Source organism: Pelodiscus sinensis, chromosome 2, assembly GCF_049634645.1.
Source record: "Pelodiscus sinensis isolate JC-2024 chromosome 2, ASM4963464v1, whole genome shotgun sequence".
NCBI lineage: Eukaryota > Metazoa > Chordata > Testudines > Trionychidae > Pelodiscus > Pelodiscus sinensis.
In genome coordinates, this window is record NC_134712.1 from 194,851,960 (window position 1) to 194,878,246 (window position 26,287).

Here is a 26,287-nt window from a genome sequence, read left to right on the forward strand (position 1 = left end):
ACAACAAAATCCTACCTCACTGAAAAGAAATAAAGGAAGATTGTCACATTCACACTTTTGTATGCAAGTGAGTAGAATAGAAGTTGCTTTGGTGTCACTATTATATGGTGTGTACAGCTGACTGGGTTGATATTCTGCTTCTCTGCTTACCAAGAATGGAAATTTGGTGACAAAACGCAGTAAAGAAGTTGCAGAAGTATGTGTACCCCACAAGTTCAAGACTCTTAACAGTAAAACTAGTTTTGAGTTTTAAAAATAATGAACTTTTCAACAATGTGGGAGGACTGATAAATTGATTGGTTTGTTTGTTTCCTAGGTGCCCATATGGTCAAAATGAAAAACACCAGAACTCTTAACACATTTAATGGGATTTTTCTTCCATTTATACTATCATAAATTACAAAGCATTTTTCACTTCACAAAATAAAACCATTTCCAGATCATTTTTATGACAGTATTTAGTACAGAACTTAAAACAAATAAACCTGTACAATTTAGGCGGATCTATAGTAGTATCAGCAAATCAGAACTATTTAACATCTGCTGTGCAATCTGGGTTAATATATCTAGCCCTTGAAAATTTCTCTAAAGATCAAAAAATTTACAGTATTCCATCCCCTTCATTACCATAGTTATACACAATTTTCAATTTGAATAGAAAGCTGTGCTCCCTGAAATAATTCAGAAAACAATATCACTGAGTTACCAAATATGTGATCCATACAATCACAAGGAGATACAGCTTTTCATACATAAAATTCAGTTTGGTAGTAAAGTATGCCGCCTGTCTATGTTTTTAGAAAAATTTCATGCTAATAAACCATTTTAATATTAGAAATATGTTTGTTAGATTATGAACCATATTGATCAATATTTGCTAAGGGAGGAAAATCAAAGATTTGGTAATAATTAAATTTACCAACTCCCATACTTCTTACACATTGTTGTTTTTAAAAAACAAACCATCAGGAAACATATTCAAGAGAAACACTCACATTTTCGGCAGATTTACTGTACATTTATAAATACAGAAACATGACAAACAAATTGCTTTTTACAAAAAAACTATAATTAAGCAAAACAAAAGTGCTAACTTTTTAACAAGGCCAGAAAATATCCAGTGTCCCAGCATCACTTAACTTACACATTACTGTACTCCAAGAAACATCTGGCACATGAAACTGATACTACCACCAGACTTCTGAAAACTTGTAACACCACATTTTGTACGGGAGAAAAGAAAATAAGACTATACTTGTTAGAAAATACCAAATGACTAAAAATGTACTATGCAATCTTAGAATGCCTAAAATATAAACAAAAGTCTAAAGAAAGGTAGAATACATATTAAAAAAAACTTCCTTTCAAAGCATTTGCAATAAAAGAGGTATGTCAGGATAATACTGCACAATTGGTAAACGTTTTCAGTATATTGTAGGCAAAAATGCAGGAGAAGATATATGGAAAATAATGCATCACATTGAAATGTTTGCTAAAATAAAATGCCATTCTAGCAGCTAATTAAAGTAAATGATCTTCATAATATAGGATTTGTTTCACAATTGACATATATAATTATGTCTTACAGAGTGGGTAAATGTATAGCTGTATACAAGTAATATTGAGTAAGTACCATTTTGCTTCTCTAACCATATTAAAATATGTTTTGTGTTCTTTAAGTTAGTAAAATTGTTTGCAACTTCTCAAAACAAATATACATATGAGGCAAGGCAAAAGATACAAGATAGAAGGATTTTTTCTGACTTTTTTTTCCCTAAAAAAGAGGCGTATGTCTATAAGACATAGGCTTTATTAAACATTTTGGCATTCATCTGCAATGTTGCAGAAACTGAAGTGCAGCCCAGGAACTCTCTCTTCCTTTTTAACTATAAAGAAATGTTGCTTTGAAATTATTAGTTTAAAGGAAAACCAACTGACTATGCAGTTACTTCTTCATTGTTTAGAACAAAACATCTTCATTTTCTATTAAAATTTGCACAATTAGCTTCTGGTACCGCATGTCATTCAGGGTAGTGAGAGTACTGTCCTCTGGGGGTCTCATTAAAGTAGGTCCAAACACTATTCCCAGGTTTTCAGCATTCATAAAATTCTCCTTTTCATTCACGGTAACTCTAAAGTAGGAAAAAATAAAATTTGTAAGTAGCAATTTCCTCATTAGACAAATCTAATATATAGGAACATTATTTTATGGGACTATTTTGGTTGAAACAATGGCATTCATGCAACATACAATCTTGGTTACACTTTAGTGATTGTAATCTCCCTAGAGTGACAGACACAGCAATTACAGTGTAATTTCACTGGGGCTCTAAATGCTACTTATTCATATAACTGGAAGATTCACCACAAAACTGATAACTCCAGTATAAATACAATGTAGTTGCCATATGCAGATTCTTAAAATATGTATTAGGAATAACACTGAAATGATTCCACCATGTGGCTAGAATAAATTAGTAGCAATTATTTTTATCAAAAAGAATAATTACCGGGTAATTACAATGCAAACAAAGGCCCCACAGTAATTATGGTCCTTTGAGATGTTGTATTCAGTGTGGATCCCACCGTTGGTGCACGTGATGCCCAGGCATGTACAACAGGAATATATTTGAACAGCAGGGTCTGTCAAGGCCATACACAAGCCCTGTGCCTTCTGGTCTTTCCTCAAGAGCATAAAGGGTGTGGCAGCCACAAACAGCCCTCAGTTCCTTTGCAATTCAAAACCCTTTGTTAGCTGATCACTTTAAAAGTGGCAATGGAGGAGTGTCGTGGGATCCACACAGACTACAACATTTACAAAAACCACAATCACTGGAGGGCAAGTAATGGTGCTTTCTTAAAGTATGTGTCAGTGTGGATCTCACTGTAGGTGACTGGCACGCAGTGTCTTCTCAGAATGGTGAAGTGAGGAGTTCTAGCCATATCAGTCTCACGCCCTCTTGAACATTGTGTCTGCCCTGGCTGACATGTCAAGGGGATAATTCTTAACAGCTTGTGCCCTGGTAGCACCTTAAAGCTCAAAAGGAGATATTTTCCAGTACGCTGATAGCAGGTGGAAGTGAACTGTGTCATCCACTTGGAGATCCTTTGACAAGATGACTTGGCCCTGAGATGGGCTGGAAATGGCCACCAACAGAGAGAAAGGCAGCCCAAAAGGCTTGGTTCTATATAGAAAAGCTCTGTTTACATTCAAGGCATGCAGTTTCCTCTTTCCTGACTTTAAATGCTACTTATTCATAGCTAGAAGATTCACCACAAAACCAATAACTCCAGTATACATACAATGTAGTTGCCATATGTAGATTCTTAAAATATATATTAGGAATAACACTGAAATGATTCCGTCATTTCCTGGCCTCAAATGAAGCTGTGGAAAGAACACAGCTGAGATAAAAGTCTGGTTCAGGTGAAATATCAAGATCACCTGATGAAGGAACATTGATTGGGGTAGCAACATCACCTTGTCTCCCTGGACAGATATATAAGGCAGTCCAGTCACAAAAACCCCAGTAATGCCAACTGGGCCATGGTGGCTGATAGTGGTAGAGCCCTGCAAAGGAGGCCAGTAGATTACTCTGTGTTGTTGATAGCTGACCTTAGAGGAGACAGTTTGCTATTTGAAGATGGGGACATTTGCCTGGGGACAGTGAGGATGGGGTAGACCTCCTCCAGAGACAGTATCAAAGTGTATGGCACTCTTACTACCAGGATCTGGTACCTACAGGTGCTTCAACACTGATGGCTGTTCCAGATCTCCAATGGTCTCATTCTCTGTGTTCAGCTTTGATGCTGAGGGTTGAATCATAGAAGAGCCCTGATGGGTGCACCGGCTAAGGATGTTAAGTATCATTTAATTCACTAAATAGAACAGTTGATGCATTTTTGCATCAACAATTCGATTAATCAATAGGGTAGTGCTGCCCCTTTGAAATGTCCTGATCCCAGGTGCCATGTGGCACTGCCGCTCTGAAACACCACCGCGGCGTTTCAAAGGGGCAGTGCCACACGGAGCCCAGGATCAGCTGTGCGGCTCTGCCCCTTTGAATTGCCTTGGCGGCGTTTCAAAGTGGCAGTACCGCATGGAGCACAGGATAGAGGCAGCAAGGGGGTAAGCAACTAGTCGACTTTCTGATAAGCATTTGCTTATCGGATAATCAACTAGTCGCTTAGTCCTTAACATCCCTAGCACCAAAAGGGTCTTTGGCATTGGAAGCAGTTTTTTCTCCCCAATTCTTGACACTGTGCATGGCCTGATGGATTTATGTCTACAGGTTTCAGATTATCTATCCTTATGGGAGAACACTAAGCTCCATTTAGAGTCTGCCTCCATATTTTAAGAAGCCCCTCTACATGACAGACTTCAACAGCAGGGGGTGTAAATGCCCATTTTGATGCTGTTGATATTGGGATGAGCTTTGCTGCTGAGGTGTTAGTGCTGTTGGTAGCTTGTCTGCTAGATGGGGCACTGGATGTTGCTGGCTTCTTTACTAGCAGAATGTTAGAACTTGTCTCCTCAGGGTCAGAGGAGACCTTCATGGATTGTTCCAAAAGTTGGAGCTTCAGCCTCATGATTTACATGTCATAGTAGAGAATGACATGCACACTGAGCATCTGCTCAGAATGTGCGACTCTCCTAGACAGCTGAGGCACCGCACCTACCATGGTCATCTTTTAATACAATTAGACCATCATAGGATGAACAGTTTATGAAGCTCATAGATTTTGTGTCCACCATCTTAAGTACCCCTCTATGGGGGGGGATCTGTATGGAGGGGTTTCGCTGTCAGTACTGAATGAAGATAGGTTGAGGTGATCCCAACAGTCAAAAATCAAGGTCATCAGAAGACTTTTAAATAGGATTTTCAGAAGGCTTAGCCAAATCTAAGAATTTTAATTTGTACCAGGGTGGACCCCACTGTAGTGGGTCATATGCTTTCCAGGTTCCATCTCATTGCCATTGGTGGAAAAAGGAAAATGAGGGAGGCTCACCCTTAATGCACTTTTATGGAAGTCTTAGGAGATCCAGAGATCATGTGTGGCCCTAAACAGTCTTGCATGCATGAGATGAAAGCACAACTACAGTGGGGCCCACCCTGGCACAAATTCAAAGAAGAATTGCCATTAACTACATCTGTAACTACAGTTGTATTATAAAGTGGAACCTAATTATTTATTGTGTGTCACTTAGGAAAAATTATTGGTTTTTGTATTTTTGTGACCATGTGTGGTCATATTACAAAACTAAATTAATATTTCTAACATATATTGAGATTTGCTGACGGAACGCACTATGCACTGCAAGTGCAAAGTTACTCTTCTAGCTTGTTTATTCTCATTTGTAACAGTGTAGTTTTAACCTTTGCGCTCTGATGGAGGCTTAAATTGCCTTTTATTATAGCTCTGTTTCAAAGTAGAAGCTGTTCAAGGGTTATTTTGCATGCAAATTAACTTACTTTTTGAGATGAATCATTAGATATCTAAGTGTCTCATAGTGCGCAGCAGGAAGTAGCATCAGCACTTCATGGACAGCTTCTAATCGTTCATCAGGATTTGAGATTTCTTTAAAGCACAAAACAGAATGTTACTAGCTTTACACACGTAAACAGGCAATAATGCAAGAAGCTACAATCATGTTACAAAATCATTTATAAAGACAAATGGTTCTTGAACATGCTGCTGGGGATAAATATTACATTTACATATGGAGAGTTTGTGCCAGGATGCAAAGGTAGCTAATAAAATGGTTTTAACCTGTGAAGCAATCAACAGCTGAGACCGTGTGTGACTTTAAGTTACTTTTTCACCTGCATATCTGCTTACAGCAGCTGAGCCTTCTTTTATAGTGTTTTTAATATTCTGACCTGCATCTACCCTTCATCTAGTCTCTGATTTTATGTGATGTCTGGACTATCTGCCAAATAAAAATGAGTGTCATAAGACAAGACAAGACACTTGGGTTCAGCTGAAGCAGTGTCAGGCTTTATTCCAAGTACTACACTTAGCAGGTGAGAAGCCAGGCAGCTGTTGCACTGACCAGTTGCTGACTGGTACTTGCTGAGTACTCAGATATGCCCAATACAGAGTAAGCTATACTAATTCACATCCAAGCTCTACACAGGCTGCATGCGTTCCTTACAATAGGCATTTAAGTTAAATGCATCCTTTGAGGGAGTGAGCAAAATGCCAAACATTTGCTAATAAAACTAAAATCAAATAACACAATCATGTATTGTAGATAGTGGCGAGGTGGGAATTGTGATGCTTAATTAAAATGTTTGGCAGTATTCAATTATCTACTCAGGAATTATTTAAGAAGGATATGGCATTATATGGTCCAAGCTGAGTCAGTAATATTTTCTACACAATTTTTCATCCACAAGTAGAAGCACAAACAGATTGAACTAAATGTCTGTATCATGCTTTTTAAAAGGTTGGTAAGATGATCAGAGCATGTTACTCACAAGTTTTTGGAATTTTATGTGACAAAGGAAGAGAGAGAGAGAGAGGTGTGTAATTGTGTGTCTTGTGTGTCGTGAAGAGGAAGGGAAGGAGAAATGGAACAGTAGTTTAGAATGTTATGCTTATTGCCTATCCATGCTGCTTTGCTTGAAGGACAGTTTTAAAATCAGTGGGACACAGTTATTAAAAAAATTCAGGATTTCTTACTAGAAATTCTACATGGATTTTTTCTGAAATCTTTTCAGAGTACTGCACTAACCTACATTCAGGGCAATTCCATTTCAGCAAGTTTCTATACCATTAACAAAGAAACTTGAGGGCACATCTCACTTCTTCCTCTGCCAGCCTTGCTTTGGAGCCAGAGCTGTCCTGCTGCACAAGGGGAGCAGAGAAGATAAGCACCAACACAGGGAATGTGCACCCTTCTGCTTGCCATAAAGCCCAGCTTCATAAGGACTCCTCTGCATGCTCCTTCACAGTAGCAAATTGGGCTCAAGGTACGAAAAGCAGGATCTGGGAGCTTTATTGACCATTCCGGTCTTTGGTGTGTACAAGAACAAGCATTGCAGAAGCTACTTGCCCTGTGAATAGAACAGCAGCTTAGGTACAGCTCCATTACTAGTCTGTAGCTCGTAGAAGAGAGGAAAGACACATCTTTCCCTGTCTCTAAGGATCTCCCCCCATGCCAAGCTCAGTCACTGGAGAATGGTTAGTCATTTAAGCCTTTAAAGCAGAAATGTATTTTTAGGACAAATGCACAAACATATCTCAATACGGCAATCAGACTGGCTCAGATCTGCAGCTGATGGAAGCTATAGCTCCCTTCATCTTAGAGAAGCTGCCCTGGATTTACACAGCCAGTTATTTTTAACAGATGCAGGGGAATAGCTCTATATCAACACTAACGTAAATACTCCATTTAAAAGAGGAAAATGATGAAAGAGCAATGAACAAAGCAATGCATTTGCTTCCACTTTATTAAAAGCTTGATTTTTTTTAAATAAACTATTTTTAGGAGAAAATGTACTTAAAAATATTGCATTGTTATACAATTCTTACTGGCTGCCTCTATGAACTTGGAATAGGTCTCATAGGTGATAACAGGAATTGGCAAGTCTCTGAAATACAGCTTCAGTGCTCCAGCAATAATGTTTATGTCTGGATATAAACTTGCAGAGATATCAGCCTTGTCACCATCTAGAAGAGAAGAAATCGTTTGTTAAAAAAACTCATGCCTGTTTGTTAGATGTTGACAACATTCTAATACCTCGCTTTTATATAGCGCTTCTTACACACAGATTTCAAAGCCATTTAGAAAGAAGATAAAAATCACTTTCCTTATTTTACAGGTGGGGAAACAAACACACAGAGGTGAAGTGATCACCAACTAGATCAACAGCAGTTGGGAAAAGAACACTGCTCTTTTGAGTCATGGTCACATGATAGATTTGCTAGGCCACAATGATAAACGGATCATAGAATCTTCTCTTTGCTTTGAACTTCTCTGTTGTCTTCTAGACTTGTTTTCCTATCCAGTTTATGAACAGTTTCTCGTAAATATCTAAATTTAAATAGTCCCTCCATGGCATTTAGCCACATAAGTCATGTGGTACTGTTAAATGACTGGTTGACTTGTGCAACAAAAATTACACAAATTTTGAATTTCATATATTTTTAGCAGAATCATTCAAAACTCCCTTTCAATCATATTAATTTAAAATTCACAGTTGGTGATAGTAAAGCCTGACCACTGAAATATATGCTGAAAGGGGAAATGAAAGTATTGCAAACATAGCTGAATCAAAGTTAGTTTTCAAATTCAAATGACTATTCGCAGATATTTTTCCACTATGCAGTCTGCATTTGTTATATCTGCAAACGTCTTTTCCTTTCATCCCACAGAAGAGTTGGAGAAAAGGACTAGTTTTTATGCATCAAATACCCCTTTCTTCTCTCAGAAACTGGCCATATCGGTGTCAGGTTATATCGACACTTCTGTTTGTGTGTACAGATTTCAATAACTTGATATCCACATTTTTCTTCAGTGAGTCTGAGAACAGCTTATCACCCTTTCACCGCTCTGCACCCAACAGTGACAGGCTTGCTCTTCTTTGCCTTTTTTTCAACCAGCCCCACTGAAATGTGAACATGTCATACCCAGTATGCCCGTCCACAAGAGTAGTTGGGGTGGTAGGTTGGGACTTTAGAGGCCCAGGTTTAACTCTGGGTGCCATCACAGACTTACTGTCTGACCTTGGGCAAGACACTTATTCTCTCTTGGTTTCAGTAGCTCATCTGCAATGAGAGTAGTACTTCCATACCTCAGAGTGTTGTGAGGATAAAGACATGAAACACAGTGAAAGAGTTCAAATATTAGGGTATTAGGGGCCCATCTAAGTACCTAAAATAGATGTGTATATGCCCTGTGTACCACTCCTAAGGTGCTGGTGACAGTCTCTCTCAAGAGGTAATGTACTGTAAACATGCTCCAGTTTTGTATTTATAATTTTCACTTGCAGGAGTAAACAGCTCATGTTGATTCTAGACATTCTGTACAAACCTAAGGAATTAATCTTGAAGGAATCTGTTCTACTGTCTAAAGCATGCACATAACTCTCATTAGCACTAAAAGGAGTTACATGTTCTCATCAAGAGAAGATTATGTGCTTAAGTGTTTAAAATAATCAGCCTTTTTTGCTATAGATGAGTAATCTGAACACATACATCAGTATTTAATTTAACACAGCATCCATACCTCTAACAGAATGTTTACTCTGCCCCAATCTCTTGTTTATCCACACATACTTGGTATAGTAGCATTAGAATTATAAAACATTGTTTGGACAGCTCTATTTAATTGCTGTACACTGCTAAAAATGCTACACTGAAAACAGATGCTTTCAGGAAGATAGCAGCTGCATTAAAACAGATATGGCAAAGCCAAATGTTGCATCCATTACTTGTTTTTATTTAACAGCAAGGTCACTAGTACACTAAATGAAATTGCTATGTATTCAGTGTTTTTACAGTGTAGTATTGCAAGTATCCTTAAATTGGCACTCCAGATGCATAAAATGCCACGAAAACATATATTTCATTTATATATTTGCTTGAAAATCATTGTAGTAAAAGTATATTTAATCCATGAATTAGTCATCTACAAAGACTGTGGCACTTCAAAAATACACCTAGATCTATCAAAAATGGAACTGAATTTTTTTGAAAATATAATGAAATAAAATACATTTTTCTCTTATATGAAAAGTTGTATATTCAAAATCTTTTCAACAAATACCTATTGATGTTTTTTCCCCTATTAAAGCAACTCTAGCAAGCTACATTTATTTTCTGTTTTCCCAGGATGGCTGGATTTATATTTAAAGTTTTTAGAAAAGTTCAAAGCCATTAAGGAAGAAGTGTTAACTCTCAGCAAGTGGAGCCTAGGGACAAAGTATAAAACAGAGACGCATCAGTGCTATTAACTTGAAAGAAACTAATTAATTTTACAATACTTTTTTTTTCTGTGTTACCATAACTGTCCACAACTCTGCAATAGAATATATTGTCACATAGTAGCTGTTATGATGTCAATACCAAAAGCTTTTGTGGACTAGTCTCTAAATATTTAATTTATTTAGCACACATTAATATAGGACAACTTAAGTTTTCCTGTTCTTTCCTCCCATGTAATAGCTCTTCTTTCCTTTTGTTCCTTGCTCTTCCCAAACCACCTGTTATGTCTAAATTTGGACTCTTCATGTCAGGGACCACGTCCTTTCTTTTTTGTATAACTGGCACTACTCTTACACTAAAATTACATTTCCCTTCAAAGGTCCTTGATCCAGTGGTCCTATTGTGCCAAACAGAGTCATTGTGAGACTTGCCCAAGTTAAAGACTTGATCCTTTGAAAAACTGTCAAACCCCAAATCCAGTAAAACAGACACTAGCACACAAGTTTACACAAATCCAATAAAAGTCAGGATGCTTTTGAAAGCTCTAAATAATATTTAACAGCATATTATAACAAACTTATTGTGCAAGCCAATCAAAGAAACAACAGCAAATAAAAGGACAAAATGCGTTTACTACAATGGCGACTCTGTGGACAAGTTGCATAATGAGTGTTTTCTATGCCATCAGAATGCTGCAGGTCAAAGGCAGTACAGAGAACCACTGTTGCTTTACAGCATGCACATTCATTAGATTAAATAAATCCTTATTATTCCTTAGTCTAGTTAAAAATCGCTGAAACAGAACATTGTCACAACCTCAATAAGCCTAATTCTCATTTACACTAAAGCCCATTTACACCATTTTGGCTGTACAAAGGAACTTACTATATGAAAGAATGAGGCATACCTCCCTGTTTTAAAAATAAATATTTTAGCTTCATTAGCATTTATCAGCCTGAGATGATACATCCAGAGATAACAATCTCTTCCAGTAACTTTTTAACTTTTAAGTTTCAGTTTCCTTTCTGATTTATGTGTAATAATTTGTAGGAACAAGTCACTGCCCCTTTAAGAATCCTGTGACAGCTGGGGTAAAATTCTGTTTTCATTGTACCCTGGCAAGTCTAGTTTAAGTCAACAGGAACTTCTCCAAACTCTTCCCTTCTGCAACTTGTGCCTCTCCCTACAATTTCCATACGGACATCTACAGTTATGATGTGGAGACATAGTTCACATGGCAACAAAGCTTGTATGTATAGTCTACACAGCAGCATTATTTTGAAATAATGGTTGTTATTTAAAAAAAAATTCTATGTCAGCATCTACACAGCAATTCTGTTATTGCAAAATAAATTTGAAATAATGGACGGCTTATTTTGAAATCTATGTATCTCATTGCATAAGGAATAACGCCTCTTTCAAAATAGCTATGTCAAAATAGCGGTATTGTGGATGCTCCACTGCTGCTATTTCGAAATAGCTCCTCCACAGGACCATTGAAAGTAATTACTCCCCACTGCTTCCTGGGGCTCTAAATGGATAGCGTGTCCACATTAGAGGAGCCTGCCTCGGACTAATTTTGAGGCTTCCCTGTAGTGTGGACATGCTATTTTGAAATAAGCTATTTTGAAAAAAAAATCAAAATAGCTTATTTTGAAATACGTGTGCTGTGTAGACGTCCCCTACGTTAACAGTGGCAGCAGAAAGGATCCCAGCATTCAATACAGACAAAACATATGCCATATGCTCTTAATGTTTTTAAAGTTATACTTTGAGAATGATCACTTCAGAATCCTTCCTTTTGTGGTTAGTTTTCTTAACCAGTGTAGCCTTTACAGAAACTTTCTTCCAAACAAGGAAAACTTGAGGTGCAATGTATTTCTAAAATAATGTGAACTACACCATTTAAAATGTTTATTTAAAAACGGCAAAATTATATTTGAATTGAGAAAACAGGAAAGAAAAAAAAAGCTAATTTTTTTTTTAAAGTGATGTAATTCATGTTAAGGATCTACTCCAGATCACCTAACCTGGAAAATAAGGCTTTTTTTAAACAAGGCAAAGGGAATAATTCAGTTGTCCAAGGAATGTCACTGCTAACCATTCTTCCTGTGACCAATGTTCCCTCTAATCTTTTCCATCCATGTAAAGAATAATTTTTATATGCACCAATACATTTGTGAATGTACACCACCAAGAGAAACAAAAAACCTTGCAGTGGACATTCTGCAACTGGAATTTAATCTCTCCTGAGTGGCCGCACAAGCAAACATCTTATGGGGAACATTGTCTGTGACCACTTCAAAGTTTTTGTACCATTACCAGTCCATGGTTTCCACCTTCTCCCCATGGTGAGCAGAAGCCAGGAGTAGCAAAGATGAGGGAAGCATCCACAAATGCCATGCCCCTTGGTAGCAGAGGTGATTGACCAGTAATCCAAAAGTTTAGGGAAGAAAATACACTTCTGGAGTCACTCTAGGTTTCTCTGTCCCTTTCAATGCCATTTACTAGGCATAGGGGCTGGACTTTCTTGTGATGCAGGGGAATAACAGGTGGGTTGATGGTTTCAGTGCTTCTCTGTTCCTCTTCTATGGCAACTCCATCTGCTAGCATTGAATACAGTCAATTTTCTCTTGAATAGCCACCCAGTCCTAAAAGCACAATCCAGGCAATTTTGGTGTATCCAAAATTCAAGATGGTTCTTCATGTTTAACAGCAAGACAAATGTGCTTGGTCCAACTTCAGAGCTCACTAAACCCCACTACTCAATAATATGTGGAGGGTTTGCCATTATCAAAAACATCTCTCTGGCATAGGTGGCCAGGTGTCCTCCCCAGGACTGAAGAGCCACTACTCTTTTCCATTCCACAGTCTCTTCAAACCGGTTATGTTCTCTTCTATGCCACCAGAGAAGCCCATGCTGGTAGAAAGGCAGGAGTGGCACCACAGCAGAGGAAGACACAAAAGGACCCTGCAGGACCTGCTCATTGGCAGAGACAGAAGTCAGAAGCAGTTTAGGTTTCTTAAAGCAAATGAGGATTGGCCTCTTAGGCAGGCTGAGCTTTGCTGGCACCTGGAGAGCTGCACAGACAGTGGAAGAATGTGCAGAGGGAACAGGATCACGTACTCCAAAAATTCTTAGTCCAACTGCCGGCAAAACACTTCTGAGTCTTGCTTGCTGCCATCTCACCAACTCCTCTGCATGAACAAGCAGCAGTTTCTCCTCTAGTCCTCCACTAACTGCCTATGGGTATGTCTACACTGCCACCCTAGTTCTAACTAGGGTGGCTAATGTAGGCATTCGAACTTGCAAATGAAGCCGGGGATTTAAATACCCGGGCTTTATTTGCATGTTCCCGGGTGCTGCCATTTTAAAATACCCCGTAGTTCCAACTCCCTGCCCGCGGCTACACGCGGCACAGACTAGGTAGTTTGAATTAAAGCTCCTAATTCGAACTACCTCCTCATCAGGAGGAGTAACGGTAGTTCAAATTAGGAGCTTTAATTTGAACTACCTAGTCCGTGCCGTGTGTATCTGCGGGCGCGGAGTTGGAACTACGGGGCATTTAAAAATGGTGGCACCCGGAAACATGCAAATAAAGCATGGGATATTTAAATCCTGGGCTTCATTTGCAAGTTCGAATGCCTACATTAGCCACCCTACTTCCAACTAGGGTGGCAGTGTAGACATACCCTATCAGACTGCTGCTGAGGTGGTGGATCCCTCCACCACCCCTCAAAAGGAGGAACATGCTGGATGCCTGGCACAACATCCCCTGTAGTCACTTGAAACCCCTCGGGGGGGGGGGGAGGGGGAGCCCTCTGAACAATCCGAAGGAATAATGAGCCTGATATTCTCCTTGCAGACTGGCTTATGTTTAGTCCCCAAATGCCACACAGAAGACACACCCCATTTGTTCCCTTCCACCCCCACCCTCCAAGGGGGAGGTTGAGGAGAGAGATTCAAACACATGAGAGATTAGAACACATTTGAGGGAATCTGGCCTTTTGTTGTATATTTGATCCTGTTGCAATCTCTGTGTTTGATGCATGTGCAGTAAAAGCCAATGTTCACTGGTGCGTGCACTGGCTTTCGGAGTGCGATCAATACATTTTCCACATACCCATCTGAGACATTTTCCACATGATAGATGGGTCAGCAGGATTTACAGCACATGATTGTGGTTTCTACATGTGTAGTGCCAAAACAATACAGTGAATTCGGTTCCTCCTTTGCCTCTGACCCCCCCCTCCACCCCAGTCACAAATTTCCAAATGTTAGAGAAACAAAACACCCAGGGGTCATTACAGTGAACTAAACCGTGAAACTGTCACTGTCCAAACATTGCAGAATAAAAGACAGAAGAGAAGTCACTTGAGACAAATTTATGGCTTTGTTAATGACTTAATTGATAATAGACAAAGGAAACAAAAATAAACTAACAGTGCAAATATATTTAAGAGTCCTCCTCACATCAAATCATTACCACAGGAAATAATGGGAGTACTCATTATAACAGTACTCATGTATAACAGAAATCATCGGAGTGCTCAAGTGTAGCAGCTCATAGGTGTTTTTGTGCAAGGAACGTGCACAATTCCTCAAATGTCTTTCAGTTAGCACAGTAACATCCACTGCAGTTTATTGGAACCCACTGAGATTTCTTGCAACCTATGTATGTAGCCATGGTCTTTTGAGCTTTTCCAGCAGCACCAAAGGATCACATTAATGTCCCTGGCATAGTCGAAAGTTACGTTCTGGGTCCCTAGTGTTCCATGATGTACGAGTACACAGCAGCACTAATTTTCCAGGCCTTCTAGAAACCAGGAGCTGTGCGCACAGAGGAGGATCTGGCTGCCTGTACCGGCTATGAAGAGAAGATCTGTCCTGTGCCCATACACTGTGAAAGTATTCCCTCTCAGCCTCGCATACACTGTGCAACCACAGCATACTACATTAATCCAAAATGTGCTGGCCACACTGGCAGCCATACAGGTCTGTGGGCATCACCAATGGGCTTTCGGGCACCCACAGGCACATGCTGCTGCTACCATCCCGCAACTACTCAGTCTGTAAGGTGAATTTCCTTTTTTCTGGGACTGGCAATATTGGGGTAACCTTCCATGAGCCACGATAGGAATGGGTTTGTGGGGTCCCCATAATTAACATCAGCACAGAAACACCATATAGAATAATGTAGTTTCAGAGGAATGAAGTCTCTTCTTCTCTGTTGCAATACAACCCTGACCTCCAGAGCACACTTGTGTCATGGACCTTTCCTAGATGCCCAACTTTCATGTTCATGAACCGAGCCCTATAGTCCACCAAGCCTTGTTGAATCAGTGAATAACGACTTTTGTTGTTCAGGATGTCACTGTCCCCTTTCAATGAGCAAAGTGTGTTCCACTGATGGCTGCTAGATAGTTTAGCAACCCCACCATTTGAAAGCCCCCTACCATTTTTTCAAGAATTTTAGTTCTGGCAACCACTAATGGGTAGATCACAGTGCTGACAGCCTGGCAAACCTGTAAAACCACTGCCTTGACAGCTGACACCCTAGTTCCAAATTGCTCTGCAACTGATCTGCAGCTTTCAGGTGTCACCAGCTTTCAAATGGTGGTACACATCTGCTTTTGCACTGGAATGCGATTTCCAAAATCAAGTGGTCTGACACTGGAGAGTTGGTAAAAGCTCCTTGTGCAATTGATTGGTCTGCCTGTCACATGCAGCCAGTAGGTATCATCCCAGGTTTCCAAAACAATGTCGCCCCCCTGCACCGTGATGGTTATGACCAAAAGCGATGACCCAACCATGGGAATATCATTGCCATCCCAGCATTCATCACACCTGTTTCTTGGGATCCCACTGGATTTCATTCCCCCCATTCAGCCATCTGTCTTTACTATCTCAAACTTGTGAGGGCCAATTCTGTCCAGTACCCAGTACTGCACCATGGGAACATTTGTGCAGTGAGTAAGAACAGAATCATATCTTCGTATGTGTGCTCCATGTCGCCACCACAGTTTGGTAGACGCGAGAGGCAAGTGGCAGCTGCCATTGCCAAATGTGTGAAGGTGGAGTAGAGTACCAGCAACACACAGCAAGGTTCCCAGAGCATCCCCTGGAATGCAAAAACTCAGGCTTACCACCCCAAAGTGAGAGCACTACCATAGGAGACATAAACAGGACAGTGTGAATGCAGGTATATGCCCTGTGCTCAGCGTGTACCCATTCTCTGTTCAGCACATGTGGACATTTGGTACAGCATCTGGGATACAAGTGCAACCAGTGCATAGACAAGAGCCCAGGGAAGCATGCAAACGCAGAAGTAGCCTGCATGTGTGTAAATTACACACACATTGTTGCATACAGTATTATCGCACTGTTGGTCCCAGAACATTAGAGGCACAAGGTGCGTGAGGTAATATCTTTGATTCAGATTAGGTTCTGTTGGAGAGAGACATGCTTTGGTTCTTACATAAAGTTGAATACCTGAAGAGCCTGGTGCAAGGTCAAAAGCTTGTCTTTCTCATCCCCCAGAAGTTGGTCCAAAGAAGGTATCACCCCCTACTTTCTCCTCATGACATATGCATAGACAGACAGACAGACAGACAGTGTTATTAGATAAGTGGTGGGGGTTATGTGATTTGCGAGATCCTTTGGGTTTTTAGGTAAGCATTCTTCTATATAACATTTGCTAAAGGTTTTGCAGAGTTTTTTTGGACCCATAGTATGAATTCCCATATTTGAGGTAAATCCACTTGCCTATTGAGACGACTTCACTTGGAAAAATTTAGCATTGAGTATAATACTCAGTACAATGCCAACTGCAGTCAGCCTTTCTAAACAAAGATAATTATTGTTTATTATTATGTGCTTAGAGGAGCATCCACAATGTGATAGATGCCGTCCAGGTCTTCAGGAATGTCTTCTGTCAGAGGTGAAAGGCTCCCTAGCCCATTACCAGTCATCTGAACCTTTCACTTCTCTGCCTACACTCATTTGTTGTATGTTTATCTACTTTATTCCAACTATGAAATATGATTATATTCATGTGAAAAATGCTACAGTAATTGGTAATAAAAAATCAGAGAAAAGGTAGGTAACATTCTGGACTTCTGCTTATAGTTCAGATATAATGGAGGAGGAAACTGAACACCCAGATATCAGTAAAAAGAGTGTCTTTTTAAAACAAAAGGTAAACATAGTGTCTCTGTAAACCAAAAGGTCATATGAAACCCAACTAATGTTAAAAACACAGTATACCTCGATCAAAGGCCATCTTGACATCTTCAATGTGTTCAGTGAATCCCGAGACTCTGTAAAGGCCCTCTGACTTTAAACCTGCAAGGTAAATAGCAGAAATAAAGCTAAATCAGGTAACAACTATCAGATATCAACAGATATAGATCAACAAATATTCAATCTAGTCAAATCACAAAATCAAAAAAATCAGTTCTTTTACGATAAAGTGGGTTTTACTATTGAAAATTTATGCACAAATAAATCTGTTAGCCTTTAAGGTGCTATAGGATTTTTTGTTATGTGTTATGTTAATAATCCTATATATAAAATGTGATGATAGCAATAATTTTAATGTTAAACTTCTGAGTATTTTAAAGAAGACTTCGGGTCATTTTTAAAGACTAGAATTTGATTACCTTTTCTGGTATTATTAGTTTAATAGGGAATACAAAATATCAGCTACAAAATACTGCCATTTGTCTTCACTGGCAGCACATGGTGTGATCACCTACTGTTCAGTCTCTTGTTTTTCAGTCTGTAATTGCTATAGCTTTACAGTCTGCCTTCCCTATGTCTGTGTTCTTAATGATGTATAGAGATGCCAGCAATTAACTCTACCTTCCTGTGGCCCTTTTGGCTCTCTTTTTTTGCAGTCAGTCGGTATGACCAGCATGCGCTGTTCTTTCACGTAACATTCCTTCCCACTGTTCTTTGTCTGACTGAACAAAGACTACTGCTAGCCTCCACAGATCTTCTTGCACTATTTCCACCTCTATAGGAAAGACATTTGAACCAATACAGCACATACAGCTAGTCAAAGTGATTTACATGGATGTTATTTGTTCTAACTCACTGATTCCTATTGTGATCATGTCCAGGTGATCACCCAGCTAGCAGACACAAGCCATCCTCAGCTACTGAGGCTGTGTCATGACCACAATCAATATCCCAACAAGAGGGTATTTTTAAAGTTCTTACCACATTTAAGGTATTGATAATGAAAGAGGGCAACCAATTTAGTCTTAATTGAAATTTGTAAAATAAAAAATATGTATCGATCAAATTAAATATAACTTTCTAATATTTCCTTTGCTATTGTTATAATAGTTATGTTTCAGTAAATGGTTCTCTCTCCTTCCACTTGTCCTTGCAGTAATGATAATCCTGGCTCAGATTTGCAGAGCAATACAGAGGATTGATTTAGCTGCACATCTTCTATTAATTTTAATGGAAGAGCTGTGGCTACATCCCTTACACTGCTTTCAAATCCTTATGTCTGGCGGCAGCATATTGCCATGCAGATTACTAGCATGTCATAAATTCAGCATTTAGGATCTCTGTGCAAAACATAGTAATAGAGATGTAGCCGTGTTAGTCTGATCTTGCTGAAACAAAAGACAGGACTATGCAGCACTTTAAAGACTAACAAGGTGGTTTATTAGGTGATAAGCCATCGAAAGCTCATCACCTAATAAACCATCTTGTTAGCCTTTGAAGTGCTGCATAGTCCTGTCTTTTGTTTGTGCAAAACATGATTGACAGGGGAAACGGGGCTTATCAGGTGGCACAACTTACATGCAAGGCCCTAACAACAGACACAACCATTAGCTTGTAATCATTTTGCAGCTGGGGTTATGGTAATTTATAAACATGGAATGCATTTACAGGCAGTCCCCGGGTTACATACAAGATAGGGACTGTAGGTTTGTTCTTAAGTTGAATTTGTATGTAAGTCGGAACTGGTACATATTGTAGGGGAAACTCTAGCCAAACATTTCTCCAGAGCTCAGATTTATTCTCCCACACCTCACTTCCCTCAGTCCTTTATTCTCAAGCTGAGGTGTCTACTGAGAAAAGCCGCTCTGCGTCTCCCTGATCTGCTGGGGGGCGCTAGCTTCGCGTCTCCCTGGTCTGCTGGGGGGAAGCAGCTAGTGCGGGGTTGCCTCACCCCGTTTGTAAGTAGGGATCTGATGTAAGTCGGATCCATGTAACCCGGGGACTGCCTGTATAGTAAAAAAACAAATCACAAGATGGCTTTTGGCTATGGCATTAATTAGTCAGAAACAGAATGTAATGTGATTTCCATTAGAGAGAGACTTTCCACAGGTCACAAAATGTTGCACTCCTCTTTCACATTTTGTATGCACCATTTCCATTCATTTTTGCTCTCTCGCACATGGTGTTCTGAAATAGTTAAAAGTAAGACTATTCATAACTTGCATGGAATTAAACTCTGATTCCCTTGAAATGAAAATATTGTCCATATAGCTGTCAAAAGATAAATGAACCAAGTGAAAAGACATCAAAATGAGTTTAGGGTTTGCTGTTTTAAAAGTATAACATGAATAGCTTGTATTTTAGAACAGATGTCTAATATATATTTTAAAAAGCAATTTAAATAATTAGCATTAGGAAATGACAGAAATAGACTTTACTAGTCAATGAAAAAGAGTAGAAATTTTATTAAAAAACTATTTCTGTCCACTCTTATCTCCTTGGGACTACTTTTTTCTACCAACTTGATATGTAGTCAAGGTGGATTTAATTTTTGTGTGTATCTGCTATTCCTTGAACACAATTCATGTAATAATTATAGATCTAGTGACATTCCATAAATGTCGAAGAAAATAATTGTCAAAGAAAATAATGCAAACCTCTTGCTTCTATTTCTCGAATGCATATATCCACAACCATAGGTCTCTGTGTGTTATGGGCCTTCACTAGTGTAGTGAGGTCACAGCAGTAGACTCTCTTGATCCTCTTGAGGTCTGGTTGACAGTCATTGGGCACATATTTGGAACACTGTTTGTGTACATTCAACCCACAGTCTGTAAACAAAGTGTTGCAAGAATTAATATTTCCATTGATAGGTTTTACTAAGTAATGGTTTCATGAACCTATACAAACAAAAAGTGAAACCCTCATCCCTCAGACTAAACCAGAACAAACACTAAAAACTCTTCATACTGCTCTCAAGTGACTCCCGTGGCTGACTTGACAGGACTTGGTGACATTTAACACCCTGGAGAGAGGATCACTGCAATGCTGGAGTTTCTGAAGAGGGAACGGGGTGGAGGAATCCCTGAAAACAGTGAGAAGAGCCCAGACGATGACTGTCTTGAATCAGCCCCAAAGGGCATTACCAAAACCAGAGTCAGGAGCAAGCACTGCACTCCAATGTATATTTCGCAGAAGCTTGCTTTCTATTGTAAATAATTTCCAGTTCTGCTTCTCACCGATTGTACATGTAGCGGAGTAAAACAAAAGTGTGCTTGTTATTTACCAGATCCCATATGCCATAATCATCCAGGGCACCTTAACATTCCTGAAATCATCATTGGTAGGCAAAATATCTTTAGCATGTTGATGACTGGCTGAACTACTAACATTTTAAACCAGTCTCTGAACTACATGAAACACGACTCCATACTATTTTCCATAAAATGTCAATCAAACAAAAAGAAAGAAACTGTCACTAAAAAAAAAAAGAAACCCTGAACCTTCTATAAGTTTAAAGGAATCAGTTTAGTTTATTTAGTCTCTTCAGACAGAAACTACTGAATAATGAATCATTGTTTGGTGAAATCTAAGTAAATCTGGCCAGATGCATTTAGGATACTCCCTTTATTGTTTTTAATGTTCCTGCAAATCATTTAATGTAAGGTTAAAAAAACTTGTTTATCAACTTAGAATTAAATGTTGGTAATTTAATGAGGGAGAGTATTAAGCTTTGTCCTAAATAAATAAGCTTTTTGCTAAGGTTAGATATTTTAAATGAGGGGAACAAATCCCACTATATTCATTAGATCCACATGGTCAGTTCATACACATTTACATTGAGGATTAAATAGCTGGATCAGTAAATGGTTATTCATTTTCCTTTTTAAATTCATTTTATACTCTATCTTGCTACTGACCCATCTGTAGGTAGAGAAGATGAAGTACAGTGCAGTAAGTGGACTACATACATATTGATATTTTAAATTTATAAATCAATTTTATCTTAAAGGATCTTGAAATTGCTTTACAAATTTCATGTGGAGTCACTTCACCCACTTCTCAGATTCAATCTAATGTGGGGTTGCAGGTGGCAGCTGATAATTCAGCGGTGGGGAACCGTATTTGTGGGCCACTGACTCCCAGAAAAATCAATTGGGAGCCATGCACACGGGAGACGGAGAACGAGAAAGATACTCCTCACATTCCCCTTGCACACCAGAGCCTTGGGGGCCCAGGCTAGTAGATTTTGTGTGCTCCAGCCCTGCAGAGGAGTTGTGGGGGGCTGAAGCACCAGTGCAGGCTCCCCAATGGTGGGGGATGGAAACCCTGAGCCCTGGGGATCCGATCCAGTCAAACTGGGGGCTGCATCCCGGTCCCGGGGCCTTAAGTTCCCCACCCCTGTGATAACTGGTGCACTTTAGCACCTATAGGGTTAAGGCAGGAAGTGAGAGGGAGTGCTATCTTCAACTGAAAGTGGAAGGAGAATTTGGGTTAGCAGAACCTAGTTACCAAAATTTGCATGTGGTGCTTCAAAAAAAAATTAATTCCATTCCTGCATCATACAAAATCATGGAGTAATGATCATTGGTTTATTGTAGCAATGTTTCAAACAAAAAATAAAATTAAAAAACTATAAAAGATTAGCAAAGAAAAACAAGAAAGTTTTTTGGAAACAAGGACAACATTTTCCCTTTTTATGAGAGGATACATTCAGGTTTGTTGCAACATATGGCATTTTCATTAGTCAAAGGTGATAGTCTTTTCCCAGAGAAAGACATTTTTTCAACAGCAAGTGGTAAGAAGATGAATTATGAAGTCTAGCTGCAGGCTGGCTTTGTGCCATCTTCATATCTTGTTCCTTATATTGTAAAAACATACAGACTTGGCACTGCCACAAGGAAGATGATTTACAAGATCCCAATGAAAAACCTAAGCCAAAGTACAGGGGCACATTAGTGCCAACTTTCTGCTATAAAGTATGTCCATGCAGAGATGCCTCTATTTCTAAACCAACTAAGCAGGAAAAATAAACAGGGACAATGTTTCTAAATCTTTTGTTTTGAAAAAAAGTTTTCCAAAAGAAAATTTAGCACCATCTTCTCAATACGTTTATATATTCTTGTAGGGCTATACAGCAGTTTAAAGAGAAGTAGGATAAATTAATTATCCTCCTCCTCTAAACTGATGCGGCTAGCTTCTCTGTTCTCCATATATAAAAAGGGGAAGCTCTCCCTCCCATTAGTATTCTTTCTTGCTAACCCTGGGACTGGATCCCTATTTCTGTGCAACTCCCATTTCTTACTGCTGTTAAAAAATTTGTTCCTAGTGCTCAGAATTTCTTAGAATCAGGCTAAACTAGAGCAAATCCAGCCTTTGGACTAATTAAATAGGAATTCCTTGTTATATTTTATGAAACTGTTCCCCATTCCTTCCTCTCAGACCTTAAACCTGTATTTTCAGGAGAAAGAAGCAATATAAATTAAATTAATAAAGCTACCTGAACACCTGACTCCCTGAGCAATGAGGCCCCACATGAAGTTGGCACAGTATTCACACCAGTGTGGACCTCGGAATGTGTGGACCTGTAATACAATAAAAAAAAGGGGTCATCGGGAGGCAGATGGTCTGACAGATGGAACAAGTAAAAGAGATAAACAACAAAGGACTCAGTACGAGTAAGTCTTCAGCATACACTACACACTTCTTGCCAAAGTCGGTATAAAATCAAACCTGGGACAAGAAATGTGCTTTGATCTTTATATTCTCTTATCTCACAATAGGCCTATCAAAACACTGAACTGAATACTGTATGGCATAGCAACAATTTTTTTTTTTGGCTACTTGATGTGTTTCTTTTGTGTCACCTTACACTTAGTGCAGTGCAGATGCAGGAGTAGTAACTGAGTTTAGTCCACTATCAGAATGGACAAAAATAAAACAAATAACCCAAGCAGCTGTAGTAACCCCTATTATTGGACTAGCTAAAATAAAATCTGAGAGCATCAGAGATTCTTCAACAGGCCACGGGAAAGATAAGTGGATAGAATTCAGAAGTAAAAAATCTCCGCTTTCATGCTGTGGCCAAATTCAGTACATTTGTACAACTACTATTGATTTCAAGGTAACTTAACTGGAGTACTGAAGGCACCAAATCTTGCCCCTAGTATGTAACTTCAAAAGTTCTAATATTTTGAATACTGCATAGGTATTCATTCAATATGTTTATGATACGGTTCTTCATAAGTGCATTTGCACCATTAAAAAAACCCTAAACAAAAGCCAAGTGAAAGCCAGGAGTATAGAACAATTTGTGTAGGCATTCTAAGTACAAGTTGGGCAAACACCCACTTTTGAACATTTGAATCAATTACAGACATAGGCAAATTCCCCCTACCAAACCACCAAAATAACAAAAATGATCTCATGGAGACAAAACAATTAAATAGATCCTTATTCAATAAAATCACAGTCTCATTTTACTATAATCCCTGTATTAGTACAATAAGGGGGAAATAGCATGAAAAGAGCAGACAGTATACACAGTTTCTTCAGCTATCTTCTGCACAAAACACTTGCTTTACCAACTGCATTTTAAAGAACCTATAGTAGGGAGTCTTTTTGCTATTTTAAATATGGCTATGTAGTGCAAAATTACCTCTGGCACCTTTAAAGCCATTTGCAATTGGTCTGTTAGAATATGCACTTAATTTTCATTGACTGTTATGGTAAACAGTCAAGTATAGTCCTGTGGAAATGGACACAGCATGGGCTAGATGTGCCCAGAGACTTTATTTAACAAAATAAATTGTGCACACTGAGGCTGCTAATGCCTATCTGATTACTAACCCTTTCCTTCCTTTCTTCTTCTTTTTTTTAATCCCCTAGATACTTTGAGGAAAGGTCACTACTAGCTGGGGGAAAAGTTTATTATTCTAAATTTTAATAAAGTATATTTAGTTAGGGAAAGTGCAGTTATTGCCCTTTTCCAACTAAATGATGTACAATTTTCAATCAAGCATACAGCTTGCTAATATCATGGCCCTGCTATGTCTAAGGCACCCCTTGCAGTATTATTGCCTTTTGCATTGAGTGTACTTCATCAAGAAACCACAGCTCCTGCAGTTCAAAGATTTGTCATGATCTTTTGGAATCAGAGCTATCGGTCTGAAAATACCACCAAACAAAACTACATAAAAATACAATGTTCATTGTATCACTTACATTATAGCTCTTGGCAAAATTAATCCCTTCTGTAACTACTGGCTTTGATGGTATTGCACCTGGGTGAATTTTGTCCCAAGTTTAGTTGTAACAGCTATGTACTGTATATCCTTAAATACTTCTCTCCATTTATCTTGAAAAACAAATACTAATTAATAAACCAAACTCACGTGTCCCTTACTGCTGCATTTTCCTGTTTCATTTTACTTTTTGTCTAAAAAAAACTCATTTGTTGTTTTTTCCTGCCTAAAATGAGTTTGTATTAATTGATGACAACATTGTAATTCCTTGGCAAAATGAAGTGTTTTAAATATCTTACTATCTTTCTAGTTTGAGGATTAAAAACTACATTTTCACTTAGCATAGCTTGACAACAAATTACTTCTAATTACCCATGTAGTCAATAATTATGTAACTAATTGCAGCTGTAAATCAATTACTATTTAGCGTAAAACAATGCTAATATTTCCATGTCTTTTGATACGAAAAAATGCTTGAGCAATTCAAATTATATTTCTGTAATGTGTTAGCGCTCATGTGAACATGTGCCAAGGGGAAACACTTCTTTGTAGTAAAACTTGTTGATAAATATGTATTTCTATCTCTTCTTGCTTAATTCCTATGTTGTCTTACAAGGATCAATTAACATGCATTTCCAGCTAGAGCCCAAGCAGGTGCAAAGGGCACATTCCAATTACATCAGCTGAGAATATTGCCCTTGGAGTTTTAGGCTTAAACTTTAAAATGTGACCTCCAACATAATGTTGGTACAAAATTGGAGAGACAATTATTTATGGCTGCAATGCTACCAATTTTAGAACTGTACTATGTAATGTGTGGGCTTACACCTACATTTAATTGCAAGCTCAAAATTGCTTGTTTCTAGGGTGTTGTTAATCTTTAGAGTCTCAGCATCTCTTGTTTCTCTTGATTCAAAAGCTAATTTTTTATGTAAAATGATTGGAAAAGGTTGTTCAGCATTATTAAAATTGCATGGTTTTACATCCAGGTTAATCGATAACATAGTTTCTAGGTTATTTAAGGCCTACTTATTCACTTCACATAGAGGTATTTAACTGATCACATTGTAGAGCATTTAGAATTTGGTACCTGATTATATCTTGGTCTTTTCTTGTATTAACAGGAAGTGGTCATTATTAATTTCACTGAGGAATCAAACCAGAGAGGTCATCTTCCACTGATTTTGAGACTTCAAAAATTCACTTAAACTTATTTATTTAATTTTACTTTCATATCTCCATGTGAAAATTTTGGCTGAAATTACATGTACCAAAATGCAATACCATGAAAAAGCCTGCTCTTGCAGCATTTTTGGTCCAGTTGAAACAGAGAAATACTGCTATTTCACAAGTAAAAACTGTGATCTTTTGAGATTTTTAGATGAAATGTCAAGAGGTGTGGATAAGCATGAATGTCAAGTAAGATACATATCTGAATAGGGTTGACAGGTGTCCAGTTTTGAACCGGACAGTCTAGTATTTGAGCTTTCTGTTCGGGAAACAATTTGAGAAAATATAAATGAGAAAATACAAATGTCCAGTATTTTCTAAATAAGATGTAATGTAGATTGTGATGTAATGTCAAGTGTGTCTGGTAGTTTTGATGAAACCATCTGGCAACCCTATGACAAAAAAAAGGTCATTAAAGTCTGGTAGCACTTTATAGACTAACAAAACATATAGATGGTATCATGAGCTTTTGTGGGCATAGTCCACTTCTTCAGATGACTGAAGTTATGATTTTGGGATATGAAATCTTGAAATAACTAGGCGAGGGGAGGGGAAGGGAAGGGGGGAGAGAAAGAAAAGGGAGGCAGGAGGGAGAGAAAGCATCATTAAGTATCTGGAGATGGGTACTTAAACCTAA

At 38.6% G+C, this 26,287-nt stretch overlaps 1 protein-coding gene across 1 annotated transcript in view; it reads right to left on the reverse strand.

Annotated features, from left to right (window-relative positions):
- Window positions 1–347: 347 nt before the first annotated feature.
- The window catches only part of CHN2 (chimerin 2), a 193,592-nt gene continuing 167,652 nt past the window's right edge, over window positions 348–26,287 (reverse strand). Inside the window, exons 8-13 of the mRNA XM_075922141.1 lie at window positions 22,677–22,761; window positions 19,834–20,007; window positions 17,201–17,278; window positions 7,540–7,677; window positions 5,475–5,580; window positions 348–2,132 (exon numbers count right to left, since the gene is read on the reverse strand). Of these exons, the coding sequence (XP_075778256.1) occupies window positions 1,961–2,132; window positions 5,475–5,580; window positions 7,540–7,677; window positions 17,201–17,278; window positions 19,834–20,007; window positions 22,677–22,761 (753 nt within the window). The 3' untranslated portion in view covers window positions 348–1,960. The remainder of the gene's footprint in view (window positions 2,133–5,474; window positions 5,581–7,539; window positions 7,678–17,200; window positions 17,279–19,833; window positions 20,008–22,676; window positions 22,762–26,287) is intronic.